We start from the raw sequence: 20,323 nt of genomic DNA, 5'->3' as shown, positions 1-20,323 counted from the left end.
TTTACAAAGGCATTGAGTGTGCTTTTCTGACAAGCCGAGCTTCTAATTACCTAATAAATAATACAGCAAGGAGCCATTTGTAAATATTAAAAGGCTCTCCTTTAGCAAAGCCATCCGGTTGTTAATGGCTGGCAGGAGTTCAAAATTCAAGTTTCAAACAGTCTGTCTCTTTTAATTGACCTTACAGCCTTAGTCTTTCCCAGCTGCGGTAGGAATATGCAGTAGGCTATGGTAGGAATGAGAAGCATAGGCAGCAATTCTTCTGGTCTAGCACTTTCCCTAGGATTTCACATCACAAGGAAAACTTGTAAAACTGCAGTACTTCCCCATGTCTGTTACGTCCTTAGCCATTTGATGGCACTACATTTTTAAAACAAATTGTTTTGAGAGAGGACAAGTCAAGCAAACTTTTCTGTTGAGAGAAGACAAGATTCACAAGCTTTACCAGACATAGCATTAAACGCAAAAACCTTTGGCTTTCTCACAATTACAAAAAACAGCTGGTCACTGAACTTAAAGATGTGTGTGTTAGGTAGGTACAGAAGGAGAGAATGTATTTTTTACCCTTTCACTATCTGTACTTACCTCCATTAGAGACTGTTGGCTGACTGTCCCATAAGGCAGCTGCTCTGTGACTAATCTAAACCAAAGTTACACTTGCCAAAGAAAAATTCACCCAGGCCACAACTGCCTAATTCTGGCTTCTTCATACATTACCTGGATGTGTGTCCACCAAAGAACAATTTCCCATTTCAGATTTGTAGTACAAGGTCTCTTTTTTTTTTTTTTTTGAATAGAATAACGACGGCCTAGTTTTTTGGTTTTTAGCAAAAGAAAGCCATCTACACAAGGATTAAAAGCTGTTCATTTATTTTGCTTGAGCACTAGTTTCCTGATTCCTGTTTTTTCCCAGCCCATTCGACATTCAATTGCCATTGTACAATATACTCAAAATACAGGAAGGATAAGATCAGTGGGCTCAATTTCAAAGACATGGAACTACCACTGAACTAGATCTGACTGAGCTTAAATGGGCCCTGGGCACTTCATTGTCTTTGGATGGCTTTACAGGTCCAACCGTTTAAGCACAAAGATACAACTTCTGGATGTATAAAAGCATTCCACAAGTCCCTGCTTGCTAAAAGATACAGAGGCACACACAGTATTTCTACATCTGCTTAAAATGCTGGAAACCCTTTCAACTATTTTTGTTTTAAAATTAAATACTTTTGCAGTCATTCATTACTAACCTGGCTGTTAAAGTTGGAGAAACAACAACAGAGGCAAAAATCTCAACCATAGCCATTTTGCAAAGATCAGCTGCAGATCCTGTGGAAGAAAGTGATCTGCTTTTAGTTTAAAGCATGCAAAAGGAAAGCTGTTTTATAGCATAGGAACGAAAAATATATGAAGATTGTGAATTATAAGAATTTGCAAAACTAGCAGATTCAGTTGATGTAATATGTGAAATTGATAATAAGATTAATAAATAACAAATTACTGCATGTTAATTAAAAACAGAAAACAGTATTAAATTATATGCTAGTTTAAGGTGAATTTGTTACTCATGAGAACTTCTTTGCCATAAAAAAAAGTCTGAAATGATCTAACTCTAAATCAGAATTAAAAATTTACCTATAAATCAATTAAACTGTAACGTAAAAGACAGAATTTTGTCTTAGAGCCATATTTTCATTTGGTAATTTAATTTATGATTTTTCTTAACTCAGTGGGTATGTAATGTATATTCATTACATTACAGGGCTAAGAGCAGCGGTGCAGAAACAGTATCATGTTGTGTAATGGATTAGGCATTTCTAATGATCAAGAGACAGAGTGATTCTCCAGGCTTGCAGTTTGGCAAAACAGCCTGCTCCGAACCACACAACAGGGTTTTAGTGCACTTTTATATAAGGATTTACCAGAAAAAGTACAGAAATAATCCTTTAACTAAGGACCAGAAGCCATAATTCTTGCTCCATCAGATATCCTAGAAGTACCAAACGATATATATTTTCATTTTTGAACCCTCTAAATCAGTGAATCTTGAATTCTTTCTTCTAAATAGTCCAACATCAAGAGATAGAGATTAGCCAGTTAGGAAAATAGCAAGGGTACTCTCCTGGGAGGTAAAAGAGTATCTAACAGGCTGAGGAGATTGTTATGTCTCAATAACCCAACAGGGGAAAGACTTAATACCTCTTTCTGGTTTTCTATAACAAACTGCCAGCATCTGAATCTCATGCTGAGACTCTCTTTTACTCATTAACTATATCAAGTGCAGATTCTCAGCTGTTTTTTGAGATGTCTATGCCTAATGGAAAATTTAGTCCCAAATATATTTCTTGTTTTTCTTTTCAGATGTTGTCGCACACTGATTAAATACAACACAAAACAGGACACATTGATGTAGAAACTAAGAAAAGGTGTTTCATCAAGAGTCAAGTAGAGCTGAAGTTAAAAAAAACTTTGAGTCTAGAACAAAATTTTTAATTAAATTTAGAAATACTGAGTATGTTAAAGTTTTTAATCCTTGTTTCACCTTACCTTCCAATATTACATGTTTTGAGTAATAGTTACAACTTTTTTTTTTCCAGATCTGTCCTCCAGTATTATTTGAACTGACAATGAAATACATTAGCCTCATTAACGTAGGAGAATTTCACAAGCAGTCCTGTGCCAGTGTTTCAGGCATGCTGATCATGTGTCAGCAGCTGGACTAGATGATCTTAGTGGTCTTTTCCAAACTTAATGATTCTACGTTTCTATTCTACGATTCAGCCTTGCCTCAGATCCAAGCTCTTTGGACAGATGGACACAAGCAAGTGGTTCTCAAAGGGCCACATAGCTTTATTAATGCTACCCCATACACTCAGCAGGACCCACTGTATTAGCTCAAGCATTGTGTCTTCAGCTGGAGAGGGCTGTTGTGAACACAAGTCTCGAGAGAAGCTTGTGCAGGTAATCCCAGATGTACAAACATGCAAGCTTTGCTGCAGATGTTATAAGGATACTTTAAAATTCTGCATTTGTGAGCCTCGTACACCAAGGCAGCTATCACTTGAGTACAACTATTACTCAAGCTACAGGGCATATATTAGAATTCTAGATCTGTATGTGTTCTTGTAGAGATAGTACTAAATTCAGTTACTAATTATAAGGAATGTCAGACATGACATAATTACTTAAGTCATTTTTAAAATTAAACACTAACATGAATAACATTTGGAGAGAAAAAAAAAGAAAAACCAAATGATCCTTTCAAAAAGAAAATTCAAATCTATAAAAAGCACTCCATCACCATATTTAGAAAGCAGTTTTTACTTGCCTGTGAGTTGTACGTGTGCAATACAACTTAATGAAAACCCTGTCAGTATCTTCCAAATAAAGAAATAATGCTTCCAGGGTTTAGTAGGAGGGATCTCAGCTTTGGATTGCCAGCTCAGTTTCTATTTGTTCCTTAGGTGGCTAAATTCTGTACATGACTGGGGTCCAAGCAGCTTATACAGAAATATGTTAATAAATCTATTAACTAATATTTCAGTATTTTTGTGCCGATTTTTACATTTCCAATTTATATGGCAGTTTTTCAACGTTGTTCTCTGAAGAAACACCCTTATTGTCACCCTTCAGAGAATTATTTTCAAATGTTCCTTACAAAGAGTTGGGTTTCAAAACAAAATATAGTAAAAGGTTCTTGTAATATTGCATATGTCTTAGACTAAAGCTAAGTGACAAAATAAAAGCTAGAACCTGTAAGCATAAAAATCACAGAAACACTTTGAAACAAACTTTCAAAGAAACCAGAAAGGAAAATATTCTAGACAATCGTACATGCAAGCCTTGAAATCTAAGTTTTCTCTATGCACAGTATCTATACCTATATTTAACAATCTCAGATAACTCTACTGTATACTAGTACATTGTATTTACTTGAAGTTTCTAAGGGATCTAGAATAAACATTTTAAACTTCTGTTTTTATAATAAAACTCATGCCTCAGTAACTTACTTCTGTAGACTATGAAAATACTCTTTTTTTTGAGAGCAAAAGAGATGTTGTCTGTTAGAGTTAAGAAAAATAGGTAGTTGAGTAGGTAAGTACAGAGGTCAGTTTTTACCTTGAACAACAAAATTGACAGCCTGCCTCTCTGCTTGAGTGCGAAGTTTGTAATCCTGTGAATTGATATTAGCAAGCAGTCTTTTGCGTCCCATAATGGAAACCACATAACCTTGTAGGATTTAAGTAGAAATCAGTATTTCTAGAGCAATTAAAAGTTAAACTTCAAAAATTCTTTTTGAAGATAATCCAGATTTTTGTAATTATGCACTGCTTGAGATAATTTAGTATTTTGCCCCTTAAAGTAGTCATAGCTTATTGTATTGTTGGCCTCAGAAGTATTTTATTCAGAGAATTGATACATGTTATATAATAAAAACTTATGTTCATTAAAGCTGTATTTTCATTAGGATTATCTGCTAATATGCTGGTAGAATAGCAAAATCTCTGTGGGAGATGAAACTATAAATACCTAGCAGAATTAGCTATCTACTAACAGCCATAATTAGAGCTTTCCATGCAATGAATAGTTTACTTGGGAATAGCAAAAAAATCAATTTGTGTAGCAATTAAATCATTAATGAATCTCTCTCAAAATTATCAAATAGTTTTTGGGAATTTTCTTTCCCCATTTTCTTAATGTGATAGTTTCATGTCCCTTCCACAATCCAACTTTCTTAACTCTAGTTAAGTTAATAGTTTAAAAGAAACACATAAAAATAGTCAAACATTTATTTTTAGTCTAATTACATATTTTGCCAGCATGACTGTTTTTTTTTTGGAGAGCAAGTGAGAGGAACTGAGAGTGAAAGAGAGATCCAATGATCATCTTGTCCAGAAAACATCTGTAAAGCCTTGCCTCAGCTTATCTCCCAAAACAAAGCCTTTTCCTTTTTTCAAAGAAGTACAAAAATATTTTTTGTTACACTTCTGATCACCCTGACTGCACATAAGCCATCATTAGATACCACTGAAGGTCAGACTGCACACCACAATTTCATCCCAAGCACAGTAAAACCTCTCTAAACACAAAGTTCTGACTTTATTATGGACAACACACACCCAGTTTTATGTACAGGGAATGAAGATTGGTTCTGCTGAACTAATACAGCTTTCAGTGAATTTCTATATCATCAATAGCACTGACATGAGAAGTTCAATTTTTAGAACAAGGAACTGAAGTATCTGGAGGTTGGGAAATTCTCTGGCAAATCAGTCTTCCCAATTTAACTAAGATATTCTGTGAAGAACAGTAAGAAGCCAGAATTTTTAAAACACTGGACACTCAATGAGAAATAGATTTAACGTAATAATCCTGTTTCTGTACAGTATGTTTCTGGTGAATTAAGCAATGAACATTTATAACACCTACATAAAATCAGTTGGTCAGATGCCGTTCATCTTTGAACTGCAGATAAGTAAAAACGAGCTCTCTAGGTTGGAAGGGTTTTTCTATCTGAGATGGAACATCAGGAAAAGTACTAAACAATGTTTACCCGTTGCAAAATTTTTGAGCTTGTATAACTGAAATAAACAGTTGAGAATGAGAGGAGTCCTAATTACACAAGTGTGTACAAGGTTTTAACCACAACCAAGAACATTAGTTATGACACTCTTGTCTACTAAGCGCAATAAAACATTCTTGAGCACAGAATCTTGCTTATAGAAACTCATTTACTTTTAAGAGAAAAAAAATGAAGTTAAGTACATCAAAACAAATATATCATAAATGTGTAATATTTTACAATATATATTTTGTTGAGCTTAATTATAGCTAAAGGGAAGCTCCTGAAAGCCTATTTTTTCTTCAGAAATATTAATGAATAAAGGAATGCAATTCCATGACAGAATGAAAGTTCATGCTCCCAGTAGAGTTTTAAGGTCTATAAACTACAAAGAAGAAATACTATCATTTTCATGACCAGAAGTCTGAATCGGTTTTTTGTTTCTACTATGTTGTTCACCTGAGCAATTATTGGCAATATTATATTGCAAATTTACTATTTATTTCTACAGTATATCTATACCATGCCATACGGTGTACTAAGAAATCCATTTTGACAATTCTGCTAATAAACTTTTAAAATAAAATATTTCAAGCAGCTATTCTTTCTCTTCTTCTTCTAATGCTGCATTCCTAGGATTCTTTAAATATAAATGCATATGTAGACTAACAACAAATTTGATGCTAGAAGAGTTTGCAGCTGCTGGCTCCAAAAAACACTGCACACATCTGTCATCACATATATCACCTGAGCTTCAAGAACAGAAATTCTGACTAGTGCATAGAAGAAATAAGTATTTAAAAATTGTTTCTGTAAACCACTTCTTTGACTGTATGGCTGAACTATCATACTTCAGCAGCAATGTAACATATCTTTAAGTAAAATATTCCCTGGGTTTGTGTTGGAGCACATTACATGTCAAAATGATGTAGTGTAGCTTGACATTAAGTAGAGTGCAGCCTGAGAACAGACATAGTACTCTTTCTGAGGAAAGGCAGAGAAGCTTAACCAATTTGTCTCAGAAATAAAAGAGAAAAAAAACTGACTCACCAAGGGATGATATTACATATTATCTCTTGTCCTGTAACTATTTAAATTTAGATTAAGCTGAATCTCTGTCTTTATCATTGTGACACAACGATCAATTGAAAAAAAAGCTTGTCGATTCGGATTACCTTTATTTTGGCATTGTCCAATGGTTTTCTTTGTAAATTCATGTACTTTCTTGTATTTTTGCATAAAACTCTCTATAAAGTGACTAGCTTCAAGAGGAGTAATTCCCAGGCATTCAGCAAGACGCTCTTTACCTGGTACAGAAAAAAAAAAAAGGAACAGAAATCCATTACAGACAAAAACACTGTTACATTCCCAATCAGTGAAATTAGTAAATATGCTCATCTCTATGAAAGAGGATGGATCTGATATACCACAATCATATTTCTGTGATGTAAATGTTATCTTTGAGCTTGAATGTTTCATTGAAGTTGAAATCTGCAGACACTAGGGAGGAGATGTCAAACCTAATATCAATTTTAAATAAATACAAATTATGTAAAAAATAAATTGAGCTATGGCTAGTTGCGTTTAGCTTTGGACGTGGTGTAGAAGTCATAAAAAAACCTAAAAGCAGAAGTAATCAGACCACGTGGCCTGATTTTAAAAATACAGTTAGGAGTGTGAATCCCACAGATTTCAAATAGTCTTGGGCTCCTCGATGTCCACAAAAATCTAAGTCCAAGTTCTGAGATGAAAGGGCTGTGCATATAGATGCACAATATACATTGGTATAATATACATGAATGTAATATATATAATAAAGACAGTTTTTCCGAGTCCAAAAAATATTATCTAAGAGCTACAGTTTAAATACATTTATAAATTAAATATTTCCATTAAAAATAACATAGACATCAACTTTAGTCATATGAGGTTTGAAAGAAGGATATACTTGTCTGCACAGCAACACAAAACCAACAATGCGTCTGCAAATAACATGAGCTGAGAGGCAAAGTCTCAAGGCACTAAAAGCATAGAATAGTTATTGTCACGGTAATACTGTCAAGAAAAATTATCCACCGTTTTTGAAAGAGAAAGGATTTCAGCCACCTAAATGCCATCCCTGTCAGTCTGATGTGCATTCCAGACTTCTGAATACCGAATTACGTAGCATTTTGTTCTGTCACGCTGGGATCTGCACTGAGCTACAGGAACATCAGTCTGGACAAGGTGCAAGAACAAGAAACTGACATCTCAGACGACTCCTAGCTGAGCTGTTACAGGCTTGTGAATCTATTTTACATCTAAATAACTTGTTTTTAATTTCTTGGTCAGAAAATGACAAATCTATCTGCAAAAGCACATGTTGTTAACAGCTAGGAGACTGCTGTGGCTTCCTTAGAGAGCTACAACATCTCTATTTGTCCACGTTACCCTTCTAAAGAACTACTGCTGTACAGAACAAGCATTACATACAAGAGAAGGAAAATTAAGCCACAATAACAATAAGAAAGTCTGAGAAGTTCAAGGAAAATGCAATTCCTGGAAAGCAAAAAGAGAAGAGTCTACAGCCATGTAAGATCATGTTTCACTCTGTGGGAGCACAGGCCATGCTAAGCGACTCCCAGGAGCGGGCTAAAGCTTCCTTGAGCACTCTCCTTGAGTTATCTATGCCAGAGGAATTGTTAGAAACAGTATGTGTGTTCTAGCATTTTCCATTCTATAATATCACATTTCAAAACTGAAAATAACACTTCTAACCAGCTTCTCTGGATTTCATTTAAGCACTTTGACATGCCCCTGTATAATTCAATACTTGAACACCGAACCATTGAAGTGAGCTGATTCTCTCTTTCACAGATCTTTGTCTTTTCTGCAGTTTCATAGAATGACTGAGGCATAAGCAGACGAATATAATTGCTCCACATTAAGCAAAAAGACTGTAATTCTGCTATCTCTCTCAACAGTTAGCATATTAATTAAAGTACCAACTTGTAGAGACTTTCCTGTACTATGGTGTTTTCTATCCTCTAAGATTATAGGAAAGATCTTGAAAGTATGAACCAAGTGTAACATAATGCTAAGAAAGCATAAACTAAAAAAAGATTACTCTTTAATACATGAAAGATTTCTACTGACTCCAGTAAGCATAATACCAGCAATCTCCTCCAGAGGTCGTTTCCAACCTTAATACTCTGTGATTATAAGAATGTGTTTTGAGACAGTATCTGAGTTCTTCTAATTTAATTGCAGCTGTTCTCATCTCTGTCTAAATACTGACAGAAAATAAAGTTTCCTAAAAATTATACCTATTTTAAAGACAAATGCATCACTTACATCAACAGCAAATAAACTTGACATCTGAGTAATTTTTACATATGTCAATGCAGTTATATTACTTTGATCATTTTAATTATTTAACAATACTTGATGAAAACCAAAATACAATACACTAGCAAAATTTAACTCATCTTCAGACATTTGGTACATTTGGATAAGTTACGTATAAGGTATGAATGTACTGTAGCAATTTATTTTATAAGAATGCCTACCTGCTCCATAAACCACTGAGTAAACGACACGCTTTGCTTGCTCTCTATCAGCTTGTTTCACTTGTTCACTTGGAATCCCCTTCCTAAACAAACAAACAAACAAATACGTTTTCTGTGGGAATAAGAATGTAAATAGATTTCAATGGAAAATATATTATTTTTAACTACAGACTAACAAGAAATAAACAAAAGCACTTAGGAGCTTTTGTCTTAGGCACAATGAACACACTACTTCTTTACAAATTTTGGTGGTGACAGTCCTCAGAAACTGTAGCTCTTTAATCTTCATCTTGTTCTTTTCTTTGCTTTTTAATCAAATCCTTGACTAGGAAAATTCCTATTAGTTCCTTAGGATGAAGAGGCTCTAGTACTAACCCATGAGAAAAGTTAAATCTTCCCAGCATCATCATTTCTTCAAGACACAAAGTATACAGAAACACCAAGCAAAAGTCTGACCTCAAGCTAATTCAAACAAATGTTACATAAATGCTTCATTGGTAAGAATATCTGACACTTTATCAAGAATAATTGCTGATAAAAGCGTGCACCAAATCTCTTATATGTTTTACAGAGATCCGAAATGGAGAGATGTCATAAAGCAACACAAGGAGCAGAGACTATAGCTAGTTTACTTGCAACAAGTATTGACGTTCTTGCTTCCCATTCACACACCAAGGATGCAGACAGTCCTATAAAAGGGCTAATGGATTAAGCAATTTGTAAATTAATAGCTAGGACTCTGCAATCACCACTTATGTGCTATCTATGCTTTCTCTTATCTAAACATACCTTCAGGAAGAACACTGACATTACAGACCATTCATAGCATTGAAGAATTTTAGTAATCTGGTTTAAATGGAAGCTTATTGGAGGAAATCTCTATCTAATCTGCTCACACTCTGAATATACGTACCTACACAAACTGTTTGGGGAAGTTAAAGATGGAGTGCCATCAGAGATGTTCGATGCCATATGAACAGCCTGAGAATAAGTTTTCTCATGAGTTCATTCATGATGATTCAATTGCGTTTTAAGAATCAGTTTGGTATACTTTGTCATTAAAGCTTTTTGTTAAGGAATATGCTTTATTATGAAAGTTCTGTCTGGCAAGCTTAGAAAAAAATGTCATATTTCTGTATATATCCTTAGAGTCTTTTACCGTTATGATGATGCTTGAACATCTAGAAAATCAACAGAGCCACAGATTTGTGCGCAGTTGGCTCACACACTGGTTTTAGCCTAGCCTATGAAAAGTTCTGGTATAATTAGACAGTGAAAGATAGACAAGAAGACCTTGGGTGCAATCAATGTTAAGGAGTCCTTATAGAAATACATAGTTTTTGAAGAGGAATATCAGAATTGATTTCAGATCTTCATAGGGTAAACAGTCTGGTTTTGCAGAAGTTCACAGTCGCTTTGAACAGTACAATTGCTTCAAAGATAAAATGGATTTTTCTCTGTTTATTTTTAAGCTGACAGACAAGAAGAGCTGGATAATCCAAGAGACAGTGTGTTTAATCTGAAGATTCCCATGTAAGTCAATCGTTTTTGTACTTGGAGGCTCTCATAATTTACTTTCTCTGTTGTGCCAGGTCAAAAGGTCATCATGGCTCCTATGAATAAAATGGGGTGAAATTCCCAAATGTACCTGATTAAGATGATAGAGTGGCAGTTGGAACTAATATGTGCAGAATTAGGAAACCAGACATCATCAAAGATTTCCTGAAGTAACTCCTGCCAGAAAGTCTGCAGGAATTTCCTGAAGGACCTGGCAGAAAGCCACACATATTCTTGAGAAAACACCTATCCAGGACAAGGAGAGGAAATATAATCTGATAGAATTTCCCAGAGAGCAGAGTAGATCTCACCCCAGAGCACCATACTGAAACTTGTGAAATGGTACAAAATCTACTTCTGTTTTCTTAACACTGCATAATTCCAACTAGATGCCTGGTAAAGTTAAGAGATAGGATTACAGCAACAGAATTTATTTGCAGATTTGCTTAAATCTGAGGCTAGAGATAACTGAGAGCCAAGGAGTGAGCAGAGTTAGCTGCAAGTTAGCTGCTGACCTCTCCAAAAAAAGAAGAGCTTTAACTGAAAGAACACAGCAGGCAAAAAAGTTATGGAGAACTGTAGAGCCAGATACAGACTCTCAGATCATGGTACTGAGGAAGTAATGCACAAGCTTACTGAGTCTTACTGAAAAGCCTTGCTGGGTGGGACTGGAAGTTCTGGAGAAGATTTAAGTGGAAGACACCAGAACTTGACAATGTGTGAGACTTAGTTATAGGATTACAAAGGTTGATTTTGCATCATACAAACTTGAACTTGAAGAGACTGATCAAGAAAACATTGCTGTACTTGCAATGGGCAGTGTCAGGAGAAGGATCCTATGCTTTGGTTGTAAGCAGTCATAATAAATATTTGTCTAAGAGTTAACAGTGCAGACGTACATGCATCATGTGTTTATGGCAATCACAACAGCTACTTCACATTTCCTGATCTTCAGTTATCCACGAAATATATGAGAAGCAACTAATATTTTAGAGCTTTATGTCAAATATTTATTTAACTATAATGCTAAAACCAAAATGATCTGTCAACACATCCAAGCGTATCAGAGTGGGAAATGTGAGTACTCAGCAGAAAGGCACTAAACATAGATTCCTGTATGTTTGCAAACGTATGTATCTCACTCAAGAATCCGGAATAACAAAAGATGATAAAATAAATTGCCTTATAAATCAAAAGTGCTTGTGCAAATAGAAGTCATTAATCAAAACTGTACCTGTTTATTCCAATAACAAAAATGCTTTTTACTGTTTGTATCAACAATGATCTATTTCTATCTAGGATGCTCAAATCCCTTTGAAACACAGCGCCATTCCTGCAGTTTGAGGTGGAGACTACTCTTTTCAGTAATTAAATGATATGGAGCAAGGGGCAATTTCTCATAAATGCAAGCCATGCTTGAAACTGTCCTAGGGCTTCCCTCTTCAGATTGTTTCCTCTACAAATAAATTTGTTATGATAATGAATTAACTTGTTAAAAAGGCTTCTGTTAAAACCTATTTAAAGTTAAAACTTTCATTTTGGTTTTAGAGTCATCATGGAATGCCGCAGTATTGAGAAGGAAACATTATCATCTCCTTATTTATGAGCGATTTTAAAGCTAAGGAAGCTAATGCATGAAAACTGTGCTGAATTTTGGAGTGACACAAAGACATCTACTGGAGGGTGCTTTGTTTGCAAATAAACTTGAATCCAGAAAAGGAAGCTGAATGGGCATAAAAACATATTTATTCTACACAGTAACACAGAGGCAGACTTCAGCTCACTTAGTACTGTACGTACATCTGGAGGAACATGAGGAATGTTAATACATATGAGTGCAATAGAAATTGATGCAGGAAAAAAAAAGAGAAAGACTGTTAAAGGTATTGTTGTGAAAACAGCAGTTTCTGAAATCCTCTAGAAAAGACACATGCAGTTAATAGTTCCGGAATGAAATCTCTTTTTTAACTTTATGATATCTTTCTTACTACTCTTTCTCTCAAATGGACTATTTGATCAAATTAATAATCAACGTTACCATCTTCACATTCTTCCTGCCATGCCATCTCGAAATGAGCAATATTTCACCTTTTGCATGCCTGCACACTTACATTATTGTCCTTGCCTGCATACCTGCCTCAACCCATTTTTACAACTCCGATTTGGTTGTCCTTTTCCTTCCTTTGTTTAGCAGTGCTTTGCAAGTACTTTGTTTTACAACACTTCACTTGATACGCATCTATTCGGTGAAATAAAGAAAAGAATTCTGTGCTGGAAAACACTTTTCAAGTTCAGATTAACATCTCTTTATTCCTGGCTAAACAACTTGGAAAGGTCTGTAAGGATAGCAAAACAACTTGAAGATTGTAGAAAATCTGACAAACGTAGTCAGAGTAGAAATATACAAACTCTCCGAAAAGATTGCTCCAATATAAACTAGGCAGTGGGCCAAAAAGAGAATAGCTGCCTGAAGGGGGGGAGGGAGAGGGCGGGGGAAGAGGGAAAAATCTAGAGAAACAATGAAAAAGGATAGCACCAAACTATCAGTAAAAAATATATATTACAGATATGAAACTTAAAACAAGGCAGGTAATACATTGTTGTATGGGAACTATCAGGTCATGGCCTGAACCAGTGATTGAGCATCTGGTGAAGAGGTGTGGCTAGCCCTGGGAGCACAGGTGCGAGCAATTCACCTGTACGACCTGAAGGAGTGGACCCAGGCTTTAAAACCTCAAGGGCTGGTAGCCAAGAGGGCAACATCTCTCATCAGAGATTGCTTCCTTCTGAGAGTTTTCCAGCAAGCTCTCACCTTTGGAACAGGGTGTGCTATTCTTTTTCTTATTAACAGCTTTTGACTAATACCTGCCATGGGTCATTCCAAGACTGATCGGAAGCAATTTATACTTCTTTGTGCTGGATACAATTACTTTTTACTTAATCTTGAATATTTTCTGTCATTTCTCTGAAATTCACTACATATTTTCACACATTAATAAGGTCTCAAGGACACCCCAAAAAGCTTCTGCTGAATTACATCTTAAAATTTATGAACACCAAGTTTCTTTATACCCAAGAACAATATGGCAATCATATTTAAAAAAACAGCTTAGCTACAAACTAGAATAAGATATTTAATAGAGAGAAGCGACTTGGATAGATTTTTTTTCTTCTGTACAGATTATTACAAAGAATAAATGCTAATTTCAGTATACAGAAATTAGCACACACAGCCCAAAGCAGTTGAACACACACACAAGAAAAAAAGAAGTCAAAGGAGGTCAATTAAAATTGAGCAATAGCAGAATAAAACTTTGAGAACAGGTAGACACAGAAGGAAATCAGTCTTAAAAGAATGTGATAACACGTTTCAGAACTTCTGGGAAACATTGTATGGTGACAAAGTAGTCTGTTTATGTTCAGGAAGAGGCAGAACAAACTTCTCAAACACAATATCTGGCAGACACGCACTGCCTTGATCTGCATTACCTTGCAGTCATAATAGCCACAAGGCTCTTGGCTGCTGTCCTGCATCTGCCAACTAATTCAAGTCCTAACTGGGAGTTGTTGATGTGGGAAGTGAGATGGACTGCCATTAAATTCATTTTATACACAGCCATTAAGGTCCAAGAAATGAGTGAATTTATGAGTGAATACCTCTTCATTCATCTGACTGGTCTTTTACATCTCCTTGGGTATTTTGTGCTTTTCTATGTTTAATTCTTCAGTGAAGTACATAAATCTGCCATTTTTAATCACTTGTTGCTATTAACTAGGGTTATATATTTTGTAAGACTGTGCTTGGAGCTCTGTGTTGGCATATGAAACTGGTGCAGACAATTTATGTAATTAGTGACAAGCGCAAGCTTTAAAAAAGCTCAGTTTTACAGCATTAGATATATTATGTGGAAGGTAAATTCTGAAAACTTAGCTTTTAAGTGACATTGGCCTTATTATAAGGCAAGAAGAGCACAGAGAGAAATGTATCTGATTCTAAACACATGGAAGAGACTAACAGTAAGCAGACTAGTTACAGTCTATCAAAGTCACGTGCAACAATAAGCGATCTTTTTGAAAGCTACTATTCCACAATTAATGGAAAAACTGACAAGGCTCAGGCATAAGTTGCCTAAAACATTTTTAAAGTAATGTGTGGAAGAGATCTTGGAATAACTTCTACATCGTTAAGCTCCTTTACGTTATATGCACTTACAAGGGCTGCTCCAAAAGCAATGTGTCCTATTTTATGTTGACTCACAATGTCAGAGGCAGATATTGGTGGTATGGCAGTAGAAGTTGAACCTTCCCGCCACTATTCCATTACATGCCATTGCTGTGTGACAGATTGCAGCAGAGGAGTGGTCTGACAAAATGGCAGCTGAAATGGAAGCACGTATGAAGCAAAGGTGTGGAACTGAATTCCTCCATATGGAAAAAACTGCACCCATTGACATTCATTGACTCTAGCTGAACGTTAATGGAGACCAAACAACAGATATGAGCACAGTGAGGCAGCGGATGGTGTATTTCAGCAGTAGCACCTGTGATGTGAAAGATAACCCATGTTCCAGACAGCCATGGACAGCTGTCACACCACAAAATGAAGAGCATTTCAATGAGCTCACCTGCGCAAACTGGCAGATTACAAACAGGGAACTGTATAGAGCTCAATATCGGCTTTGATGCATTGGAAATGAGGGTGGCAACATCGGAATACCACAAAGTTTGCACCAGGTAGACCCCGCAAGTGCTCACACAGGAACAGAAATAACACCACGTGCAAGTTTCTCACAACCTTTAGAACCGATACAAGGCTGAAGGTGACAGTTTCCTGGATTGTATCATTACTGGTGACAAGAAATGGTGTCACCACTACAAGCCAGTCAAAATGGCAGTCCATGAAGTGGCAACATATGAATTTGCCATCAAAGTTCAAGACACAGTCCCCAGCAGATAGTGCATATCACTTTATCTTTTAGGATAGGAAAGGTTTAAGCCTTCTGGATTTCCTGGAACCTAGACAAACCATCAACTCTGACCACATCATGATACTGACTAAGCTGAAGGCTCAAACTTGCACAGTCAGGCCAGAGAAGATGACAATCTTTCTCTTCCCACACAATAACACCAGGCACCATATCAGTTTGAAGATAATGGAGCACATTGCCCATCTTGGCTGGTCTGTCCTACCACATCCTCTATATAGTCTGGATTTGGTACCTTCTGACTTCTATCTATACAGGCCAATAAAAGATGGAAAGGTAAGATACTTTCTAAAATAGGAACGAAGCATCTGCAAGGACTGAAATGCAGACTTCCACCTTTTCAGAAGGGAAACAGCAGGTAACATAAAGGAAGATGCTTCTGATACAACCTAAGTATATGCTGATTAAAAGAAACTGATTAATTCCTGTATGTGTGTCATATTCTAACACGTTGTATTTTATTTCACTCAAGGCTTTTTTTTTTATAATAGCTTTCACCTTGGCTAACTGTGTTCAGCATCTTTGAAAAAAAGACTACAGCACAGTCAGCCTGATATCATCTTTTCTACACCACATCTTTGTCATTGTATCTCTTTTTCCTCTTTGTATGCTGCCCCACCAAAATGCATCTTAATTTGTTTTATGTCCTTTTAGCATCAGGAAAAGCTATACAACTCCTATAAAGCTCTTTTTCAAGATTCCAGAAGCACTTTGCAATTTTTAAAATTGTTCCAGTGGTTCATTATAAAACAATTTATTTTCTCTGAGTAGCCTCTGTAGTCCATTACATGAAGATTTATTTCATTCATCCTAAACCTTCTGCAAAAGAGGATATCTAGCTTTCAAGCACATTACAGATGATAAAGACATATCTTTGCACTTTTCTTCATGGGCTAGGAGTATTCTGCTGCTACATTTTAAAGTAGCAAGGACCCAGATATAGAGATTGCAACAAGGACATGTCATAAATTATACCTAACATCAGTAACAATTTGTTGAAGGATTCACCTGGGAGTAAAGTGATCCATTATCTTTACTAAGATATTCACCTGCATATTGATCTCCCAGATACTTGATACTGAGGAGATAAATTAGATAGCAGGTTTTTTGTTTGTTTGTTGTTGGGTTTTTTTGGTTTTGTTTTTTTTTGTCAAGAGCACTGAAAAGAGTCACAGAGATTTGTTTTGTAAAAGATACAATTCTGGACCTCAATCAGTTAGAACAGGAAGTGTTTGATATCCATGGGAGTGCGTGAGAGAGGACACCCTCCTCTGGAACCTTCACCTCTTCTCTCCTTTACAAAAGAGTTTTTCTGTCAGATCTGTAGTTCTCTCTCAGACAGTGAGTTACCCAGACAGGTGATGTTTATTTCTGAGCCATGTGACTGTTGAAATAATTAATCAGCTAGACAACACTCATCTCAGGGTCTTCAGCTTTGGAAGGAGAGATAAAAGAGTCAGGCTAACTAACACCCACCATCAGGTGCCACTGTGAACGCCAATGGTGATGCCACCAGCAATGAAAGAACAAATAAATTTAAACAGATTAAGAGAGCTACAGAAGCCAGGATGACCACTTGCTTTAAACTACGTGTCAGGGAATAAACTCAAATTAACAGCCTTAGAGTTCTTTCTTCACTTCATGCTTTTCTGTAAGAAGCTTCAAATAGGAATGGAAACCATGTTGAGATATAGGTAGTAGTAGCGAAGTATCAAATAATTACTAATCCTTGTCCAGTCAGGAGTCTTATAACTTTACAAAGAAATAGATGGATCTTCAGAGCAACCTAAGATAAATATCAGAAAAAAGTTATTTGCACACAACCAAAAGGTGATATATCTGCTGTCAGTCACCATATCAAACCGTCTGCAAACAATGCACATGTTGCTCAGGAAAAAAAAATAGGAGGGAAGGGAAGATCACGCTAAATCAAACTGCCTCTACACAGTTAAGAAAAAGGTAAGATGTAGGCATCTAAATATTTTGGTAGGGCATTCAAAAGAGGAGGAAAATATATATGAGGGTCTTCTGCACAGAAGAATGAGATACTGAACAAAACATCTCTTTCCATCTTCACTGAAAACACTTCTTGCAGCTTAATTTTCTATTATGCTTATTAAATGTAATTACATTTAATACATTACATTAAATGTGAGTACATTTAATTAAAGGCAAAATTAATACTGAAGAGTTGTTTCGTTTCTTTTACAACAGAGGGCTTGAAATTCTATGCCTCAAAAGCAAAGAGGTCTTAACTTTTGCAAAGAGATGTTTGACCTTGGCCTAAGGGAAAGTTTCTAGACAAGATGGACCCCTAGTTCTCAAAGCTGATATGACATGAAGTTCCTGTGTTTTCCACAATCTTTACTTGATTTCTTTGGCACCTAGTACTTACATTCACAGCAGTGTTTTACAAAATGCATCTATTGTTTCATCATTTCTGTGCTCTAAAAGTTTCATCAGTGAAAATCTAACTATTATTTTCACATTCAATCCTGAGAAGTAACTGTTTACAAACTGTGTCAAAACGTGTTGTGGCACCTCAAAACATTTTGAAAATGGTGTGGATTTGCAGTACCTGCCTTTACATTCTTAATTTCATCAGGATTTATATTGAGACTCAAGTTCATTGAGTTAAATGAAATAAACATTTCATGATGAAGATGACTACTTGAAGATAACTCTTCATTCACAAGAAATTGTCTTCACAAAATTAGAAAAGCCAAGCATTGTCAAGCACAGTGAAATAACTGGGAACTGTAGATCATTATAGGGCTTGTTTCTCACTGGTTGATGTGTTAGTCGTGATGATAAAAATTTTAAAACTTCATTTTTTTAGTTATTCTAGAATGTTAAGAAAACATCTGAGGTGCAGTAATATTAAGCTTCCAATATGACATAAAATTAAGCTGTCCAGTTAAGCTTGTAGTTAATAACCTGGTTTATTTAAAGCAATTGTTTAAAACCAGAAGTCATTACACTTCCAAAAGACAGTTGCCTCTGCCTTATTAATTGTTAGCCTAAAAAAAATATCACAGCCACACTTCTACAAGGAACTGCATACTAGAAGGTGAAATAAGTTATCATACAGACAGTCTGCCAGAGTGTAAAGCAAGTACAGTGTTAAATTTCATTAATATTAACTACTGCAAGTCAGCTTTCAAAACATAAATACTTTGCTGCAAAAGTAAAACTGTTAGAATATTCAACATCAACACCCATGAGGTGTTAAACTCAGAGCCTACAATGTTTTAAAACTCTGATTTAAGAAAGCAAACGGAACCTCTTCCCTTTTACTGAATTTCAAGGTGAAGGGGTGGTGGGTGGAAAGAACTGGACACAGGAGTGGGTGAAGAAAAGTGACAGCAAATTAAACCACTGCATCAATGCTCTTTGAAAAAACATACTGCGATAATTGAACACCAGAAGCTAAAATCTAGATCTAGCCCCTGTATCTCAACAGAATGTATATACATATTTATACCCTAATTTGTGGAGGCTGCTCTGCCTAACACAAAGGCAAAACAGACATTACAGCTATTGTGAACATGTTTGCAAATGCCACAGTTTCCAAGAGTTTCCTGCCAAAACTTTTGAGTATGATTTTTTATTTTGTAAAATTTTTATCAGTTACTACAATTATTCGTTAATAAACAGACACTTTCACAAGTGATGTCTGTTGCAAGAAGAAAGAAAAACTCAATCTAGAACTAATGCCTTTTGCCTAATGCAAACAAGCTTGATTTTAAATGATAACAATTATTCAGAACAATAATTTAATCTGTTACTCTTACAGAAATTTAGGTGAAAGTAATGAACTTCATCATTAACGATATTTCTGTCCCCTATGTAAAAACTGGAGACATAAATTGAGGATTCAATAAGAGCTGATATCACATTTTCAAGTAGTTATGAGACTGACTAATCCCAAACAAGAAACAATATTAGGACAGAAAATAAAGCGAAATGAAGTATACAGAGAATATGGAGCTTGTCTTTCAAGCTACTCCACATCAAACTGATGCCCAACACATCATATAGGAACAAAATTAGAACACTGACTTCATTTCACCCACTCTAGATTTTAGTAATGGCTGAGCTATCCCTACATAGCTTGAGAAATATACCCTTTCATGGACCCTAAAGAAGGAAAAAAAGACTACTGCTCTTCTGCCATAGTAAGAATTATTAAAGCATACATTTTTGCATAAAGTAGGGGGTGAGCAAGTAGAAACAGAGGAAACGATGTAGTGTTTGATCATGACTAGGAAACAACATGGATTAGCAGTGGAAAGACAAATACAATTTCAATACACAGCAAATGGGTTATTTCCAATAATAGGGCAATATTAGTTCTGCCGTGAAGTGTATTGGTGAGACTTTATCTGAGGTAGTTAGCTTCATTTCAAAAACCCAAGTGATGTATCTTAATTAATGAAGACTTCTTCAAAAGCTTGATAATATTTTCATAAAAAATAGAACCATAAATAAGAAGCATTTGGACAACACTCTCAGACTTAAGGTGTAGTTTTTAGGTAGTACTATGTGGAGCCAGGAGTTGGAATCAATGATCATTGTGGGTCCCTTCCTGCTAAGGATATTCTCTGACTTTAATCGTATCTGTTTAAAAAGAATTTAGCTACAGATACTGGTTTTACCTCTGATAAATC

At 35.7% G+C, this 20,323-nt stretch overlaps 1 protein-coding gene across 6 annotated transcripts in view; it reads right to left on the bottom strand.

The window, feature by feature from the left end:
• POLN (DNA polymerase nu) overlaps nucleotides 1-20,323 on the bottom strand; it is a 92,688-nt gene that overhangs the window by 21,036 nt on the left and 51,329 nt on the right. For all 6 annotated transcript variants that reach the window (XM_021396321.1, XM_021396320.1, XM_021396324.1 and 3 more), the window contains 4 exons: nucleotides 9,112-9,194; nucleotides 6,739-6,870; nucleotides 4,120-4,230; nucleotides 1,251-1,329 (listed from right to left, as the gene is read on the bottom strand). In XM_021396321.1, the coding sequence (XP_021251996.1) occupies nucleotides 1,251-1,329; nucleotides 4,120-4,230; nucleotides 6,739-6,870; nucleotides 9,112-9,194 (405 nt within the window). The remainder of the gene's footprint in view (nucleotides 1-1,250; nucleotides 1,330-4,119; nucleotides 4,231-6,738; nucleotides 6,871-9,111; nucleotides 9,195-20,323) is intronic.

Source organism: Numida meleagris, chromosome 4 (assembly GCF_002078875.1).
Source record: "Numida meleagris isolate 19003 breed g44 Domestic line chromosome 4, NumMel1.0, whole genome shotgun sequence".
Lineage (NCBI taxonomy): Eukaryota > Metazoa > Chordata > Aves > Galliformes > Numididae > Numida > Numida meleagris.
This window is presented reverse-complemented; position numbering and strand designations above follow the sequence as displayed.